At 34.8% G+C, this 6,880-nt stretch overlaps 1 protein-coding gene across 1 annotated transcript in view; it reads right to left on the bottom strand.

Annotated features, from left to right (window-relative positions):
* Positions 1 to 4,117: 4,117 nt before the first annotated feature.
* The window catches only part of LOC136029534 (NECAP-like protein CG9132), a 28,445-nt gene continuing 25,682 nt past the window's right edge, over positions 4,118 to 6,880 (bottom strand). The window contains exon 7 of the mRNA XM_065708008.1: positions 4,118 to 4,330. Within this exon, the coding sequence (XP_065564080.1) occupies positions 4,285 to 4,330 (46 nt within the window). The 3' untranslated portion in view covers positions 4,118 to 4,284. The remainder of the gene's footprint in view (positions 4,331 to 6,880) is intronic.

Here is a 6,880-nt window from a genome sequence, read left to right as displayed (position 1 = left end):
AGAAGTAAGGCCTTGTTAGTTTAATGACAGCCGAATTGGTCACCAGTTGAAGATAATATGAAAAAGAGGGCTTATGAAAAAACGACAAAAAAAAGATTAGTATAAAGACTATTACTTCAGCACTTCTTTGTTAGAAGAAGCACAACAGCTACTATTAGTCAGAAAGTTTAACATGACAAGTTTAATAACAGAATTGAGTTTAATGATATCATTAAGCAAAAAACATTTTTCAAACAGTCCAACTGACATTACTATAATTCCAGGAATATACCGTCTTAGACATTAAATAAAGAGACATTTCCTTAAAGTGATTGTTGCTTCTTATTTTAGAAACAGAAGTAAGACTTATCTTATACTATATTTTAATGTGAAAATATCGGAATCTCAATCTTGGTATTTCTGCTTTGTTTTAGAAAAATGTTTTAGTACAATCGCTACATGTAGACAACCAGTCATCTCCGTGGTCTCATTGAACTAATCTTAACCCATTTCGAAGCAATTCTAACTCTTGAACACCTTTTCTTCACAGAAAACTGAATCATCGACAGAAGTAACTTTTAGTGATACCATGTCTCCTTGGGTATTTTTGATCATTCGTGGAGTTCCTTTAAAGAAAAGAAATAAAAATTATGGAAAACTAATTCTACTAACAACTCAGTGCAGCACCAAGCCGCCTGAGAACAACATAGATCTGCCTACTCCTCCTCGATCCCAATCTATCAACGCCCTCCCAGAAAGTTCCCATTTCTTTGAAATCTTTCTTTATGACATCCTCCCAATCCACTGGGGACAACTTGATTTCCGTTGGGCTCCAGACTGTTGACCGAAAAGGACAATCTTTGGCAATCTTTCATCCTTTATCCGCTGAACGTGCCCTAGCCATCTCAACCTTTCTCTCATTATAACCTTAGAAAGCAAGATTGAACCGAACTTTTCATACAGCCTACTGCCTGTGATACGGTCACTCAGTCTGGTATCCAGAACAATCCGTAGGCAATTTCTCTGGGAAACATCTAACAAATCTTCCTCCGTTTCTCGGAGCACCCATGCATTAGAACCATACTTCACACCACTGTCATTACTGTAGCTTCCAATATTCCAATCTCAGTTTGCAGGCTTATCTCACTATTCTTCCAAACTTTTTTCAACTGCAAAAAACATGCTAGGGCCTTGGCTATTCTACTTTTAACATCTTTACTGCACCCATCGTCTTTGCTAATAGTACTACCTAAGTAAGTTAAGGTGTCCACTTGATCGATCTTCTCGTTACCCAACATCAATTTTTCATCTTTAATTATTCCCAGTCTTAGCGACATCATCTTCTTAACAGTAATTTTCAAAAACTATTCTCGCTCACTGAACTCGCAAAACTTCTGAAATTTCAATCATTTTGCCAACACCTTCATCTAGGATGTTTAAATCATTAGCATAATTTAAGTCCAGTAGAATTTTAATTTCCCATTTGATTCCGTGTTCTCGCATTGCCTTTACTGTGTTCCCTACGACAAGGTCCATCAAAATAATTCATGTAAACGGGGATAGAACGCAACTCTGCTTAACTCCTGATTTAATATGAAACCAGCTACTAACCACATTTCCTACCTTAACCACAGCAATGTTATTTTCGTACATAACACTAATCACTTTAATGTATTTGTCTGGTCTTCCATACAAGGATAAGGCCTTTGCTAAAGCTCTTACATCAGCTGAATCAAACGCTTGCTCGTAATCTACAAAACTGAGGACTAAGGGTATTTCATAACTCTGGCACTTGTCAACTATTAATCTAAAAGCGAGAACTCGGTCAACATATCCTAAAACCGCACTTTTCTTCTCTTAAAACTTTATCTATATCATCTCTAAGTCTAAAAAGCATCATCATACTAAGTAATTTGCTACCTACAGAAACCAGGCTAATGCTTCTATAATTACCACACTCACTCTTATTACCTTTCTTATAGAGGGGTTTAACTGGAAATTTCCTGAAACAGCTAGGTACTTCCCCTTGTTCAGTAACTTATTTCTAAATTCTATTTCTAATTTATAAAATTTTATTTTTTAATTTATTTTTAAATTTTCAGTAACTTATTCCTAACCTCATAGCCAACATATTTAAAAAACTCATTCATCACAGTATCAGCACCTGGGGCCTCATTATGTTTTAATCCTTTTAGTACTGTCACTAATTCTTCCTCACAAAATAAACCTTCCTTCATATCTAAGGTATCACAAACTTTAATTTTTCCTCTATATATTTTCCGGTACCTCTATTCCAGTTAAGCACATTCTCAAAATGTTCTGCCCATCTCTCTTTAACTTTTTCTTTATCACTATTAGTGGCGACAAATAGCGATTCCGTCCTATCTTTAACTGGGACACGTCCAGATTGACTATTCCCTCTAAATACGCTGAATTTGACGAGAACTTGCATTCCTATCTGGTTGTTCTTCCGACTACTTCGTTGCGTCAGCTTTTGCGTAATGCAAACGATCCTACGCTTAAAACGAAGGGGTCTTCTGGTACTGATGGGGCAAGTGCTCTTCGCATTTTCCATAGTAGAAAGCTACCAGTAAAACAAGTCAGTCTTCTAATGCAGATTCTTAATATCAAAAGGAATGTGCCTTCTTCCGTCACAACTGGAGATCTTACCCCAATTCCAAAAAAGGCAAACTCGCCTATGAATGCTCGTCATTCCACCCTAAAACAGTAGCTATTACATTTTGCAAGCTTTTTCAACTTCTTTTCATTAACTATATGAATACGTGATGTTATGTTGCATCCTTTCGATTCAAATTCCAACCTCGCTTTGGCTGTTACCACACTTTGCTTGCTGTCGCAAACGTAATGATTGACCCTGACGTGTCAGGCAAAAGTCACGTGCCGGACGGTCATGATGTGCGTAAGAATAGTGGCAATTCACGCCACTATGTTACTTCAAGCCATAAACGTGTGGTAGGCCCTTACTACATTAAAGTCCTTCGAGATACGAAAATGTACTCTCGTCTTAAAGTTTGTTTTATAATTCACCCTTTATCTAAAGCTAACGGTCTTCACATGTTTTATACTGTTTCTCGTTACCCAACCACTTCTAATATTTTTATCGATGTCGAGGAAGGTACCCGTCAAGGTGATATTTCTTCCCCTTACCTCTTTGACAAAGCAGTTTTCGATGCGAAGTTAGCTGCTCCTTCATCATCCTTGCCGGTATTAATTTGTCGCTCATCTGCTATGCTGACGATATTCTTAATTTGAATCGTACTATTCAGCACATTAGCGTGGTTTTTACGTCACTATAATCTGGGTGGGTGAAGCTTAGCCTCGAGTCCAATGCCCAAAAGTCTGAAGTTTTTTTTTTTTAACTAAAAGCAAAAGCCACCAGTGTGCATCCCTCGTAAGATCAAGACAGCTGATCACATAACTTAATCTTGATCTCTCAATTGGTTCGTCTATAAAGCTTACAGGACAACTTCTAACATTGATCACTGATTCGGACTATCAAATGACGGAACTTCAACAACTGTCTTCTTTCGAAACTTTTCAATCCCTTCGCCCCCCGCCATATTTTATATTTCCCCTCGAGGATCCGCAATTCTCATCATGTTAAGAAAATTTAACATAATGGACCACATTACTCCCATGGAAAATCAAGTCTCTACGTATAATCTTCGTCTATCAAAACTGAACTGTCTTTAAACATTGGTACTGACTAAGTAATCAGTTGAAGTTTTTATATATTATGAAATGTTTAATTTTTGCTTTTAATGTGTTCACCTTTTGTTCTTCTCTTTTCTATTATTGCTCTGTCCTATTTTTTTTGTGTGTGACGTTTTTTAAATAAATAAATTTTACAATTGTAAGCAAAAGGAAGTAAATTAGTTTTAGTCAAATTGGGGACTAATTCCTTGAAAGTTATTTTCTTGATTTTACTTTTAACTTTCGTTTAATAATTTTAAACTGAAAATGTCACAAAACATTCATTTTTAATTTGCTCTGCCCTCTCATTAATATTGAACCTCCCTCATAATTATTGTTTATCCACTTTACAGTTACTAGGTAAAATAAATCGGATAAAGCAAATAAGATAGCACCAAATCAAAAGAAAATACTTCAAAGAAAATTACACTAGCAGCATTTATTTGAACGCAGTCTTAATTGAACAACACGTGATTGAAGTATATATAAAAAAAACACCATCCTTACACATACAATCTAAGTTACTGGGGAATGTATTCCAAACTTCTATAAGTTAATAAGTAAACAACCAATAGCAGATCCAAAAGTGCGTTAAAACTGAACCCAATTAGTGTTGGAGGAAGTGCTTGTAGGAACCCTAAAAAAAAAGAAATTATGTAGGTTAGCTGATTATATTTTTTTTTTCCTTTTTAAGCAAATTTGTTTTATATCCAAAACTGAACTACTTATCGTCACAGTTCAATCTACAGGCTGCAAATCAACTTTTTAACGCTGAAACTCTTATAAATTGGACTGAGGATTTGGTTTCTACAAGTTCTGGATTGCAACTTACAATTTTTTCATCCGAAAGTAGGGAGCAATATTAAAGCTTGAAACGAATAGAAATTATTGCAGATATGAGGGGGGTTGCACGCTCCTCGATACCTCAATCTTCGCGCTAAAGTGTTTAGTCTTTATAAAAACTCTTCTTATTGTTCTAAGTAACCGACCCTTTTGTTTCAGGAGTTTTTGAAGAGTTAGCACAAAAAGTCAAACTTTAGCGTAAAGGGCGGAGTGTTGAGGAGGGGGCAACTCCCTTCATATACGTAATAATTTCTGTTCGTTGGAAGTTTCAATGTTGCTGCTTATTTTCAGTTGAAAGGAACTTGTTTTATTTATATTTAATTTTTGATCATTTTTTAAATAATGCCAGGAAGTCCGGCTCCTCTACAGAAGGATTCTCTAGACAATTCAATTCCGGTGAAAATTTACCCCGGACAATCACCATTTAGCATCTCCACATATAAAATTGAGTCGGCGAAGAGAAAGTAAGAGAAATAAAAGGATTTCCTATAAGAATCCTGGAAAAGTTCCCCAGTGCCAATTTCCCCTGAAAATTTAATCCCCCCCCTTTCCAAAAAAACTTCCTTCGCTCCTCATGGAAAATTATCTAGTGGAACCCCCCCCCCCGCTATCAGAAAATTCAAACCACCCCTCCCACTCCCCCACTCGAAAAAAGTATGCACACTTACCAATCAGAAATGCTATACATAAACAACGGGCGCATTTTATAACTTAAAGACCTTTCCCAAGGGGCTGGGGGGTCATGTTATCTCCGAAGCCATAGTTATTGGACCTTTCAACATTGCCGAACAATGTGGCTATCTCAAATTGATCGGAAGATTTTAGCAAAGAAGGAGGGTGGAAGTGGGGCTAGCTGCCGTATCTTTTTGGTCACTTAAAAAGGACACTAGAGCTTTTAATTTCCGTTCAAATGAGCCCTCTCCTGGTATTGTAGAACGACTGGTTCGATACGATCATCTGTGGATAAACGCACATCCGTGATCTTTCTTTTTGGCAAAAAAAAATCCAAATTCAACACTTTTGAAGACGGGAACTTGAAACCTCTACAGAAGGGTTCTCTGATATGCTAAATCTGATGGTGTGATTTTCATTAAGATTCCTTAACTTTTAGTGGATGGTTCCCTTTTTTTCGAAAATCAGACAAATTTTCCCATGCTCATAGCCTTTGATCGGTAAAACTAAACTTAATGTATCTTATATGTTTAAAATCATCATAATAAGACAATTCTTTTGATAGATCTATTGATATAAAATTCTGTTTTTAGAGTTTCAGATGCTTGAACTTCGTCACCACGAACTCTTCGATAATAACAAAACAACAACTCTAAACTGATGTTTCAGGACTTTGGTGTGGCGAAAGAGTGCATTTAATATATCACCACCTCTTGCTCGTCGTTCTCACCGATAAAATTGCCGGTCATTACGAAGCTATTTGATAGCGTTTACTAGAGAGCAGTGAATTCAACTGCGAAAAATATTCATTAATTAGCCGTTTTCAGTTATTTTCTTCGTTAACATAAACTAAAATGTTCATGTACAATCAATGTTGTCATTAGCCAAACTGATTTCTGACAAAATGATAATTAGCCAAATCCCAATTTTCATTTATATATTTATATAATTTTCAGTTATATATCATTTTCTAAAAACCCTAGGCAACAAGCAGAATTGGTGCGTCACATTTGTCACCCAAATGTCTTAATTCAATATTTCTTGTAGATGTGTTAAAAAAAAAAAAAAAAACAGACATTATTATAAGAAAAATGTCAGAAATTACAGGAAAATGCGGAATTACTGGGGTATTTCAAGATGAGAGAGCGGCTGCTTAGGCTTAAAGGCCCCTTATTATGTCATCAGTATATCACCATTGCCAATGAGCTCTAGCTATCTTGATTTTGTCTGTTGTAAATATTATTTTACTGCAAAAAAAAACATAGTCTAATCAGTAAAATCAATATATATATATATATATATATATATATATATATATATATATATATATATATATATATATATATATATATATATATATATATATATATATATATATATATATATATATATATATATATATATGTATATATATATATATATATATATATATATATATATATATATATATATATATATATATATATATATATATATATATATAATATAGCCCCAAAAACAAATACAAAACTGTATGTATTTGTCATTCTCTTCACATTGTTCTTGCTGTGTTTTGAACCCTTTTGGTACTCAAGCTTCTATTATTCTTCTTCTCTTTCCTCCTCACTATTCGGGATATAACATGCAATAAGTCCTAATTAGCTGGACATATGCATTCCAGATCATTGACATA

The sequence above is a fragment of the Artemia franciscana genome, chromosome 1, assembly GCF_032884065.1.
Source record: "Artemia franciscana chromosome 1, ASM3288406v1, whole genome shotgun sequence".
In the NCBI taxonomy this organism is placed as follows: Eukaryota; Metazoa; Arthropoda; class Branchiopoda; order Anostraca; family Artemiidae; genus Artemia; species Artemia franciscana.
The sequence above is the reverse complement of the archived record's forward strand: the minus strand, read 5'-3'. Positions and strand labels throughout refer to the sequence as shown.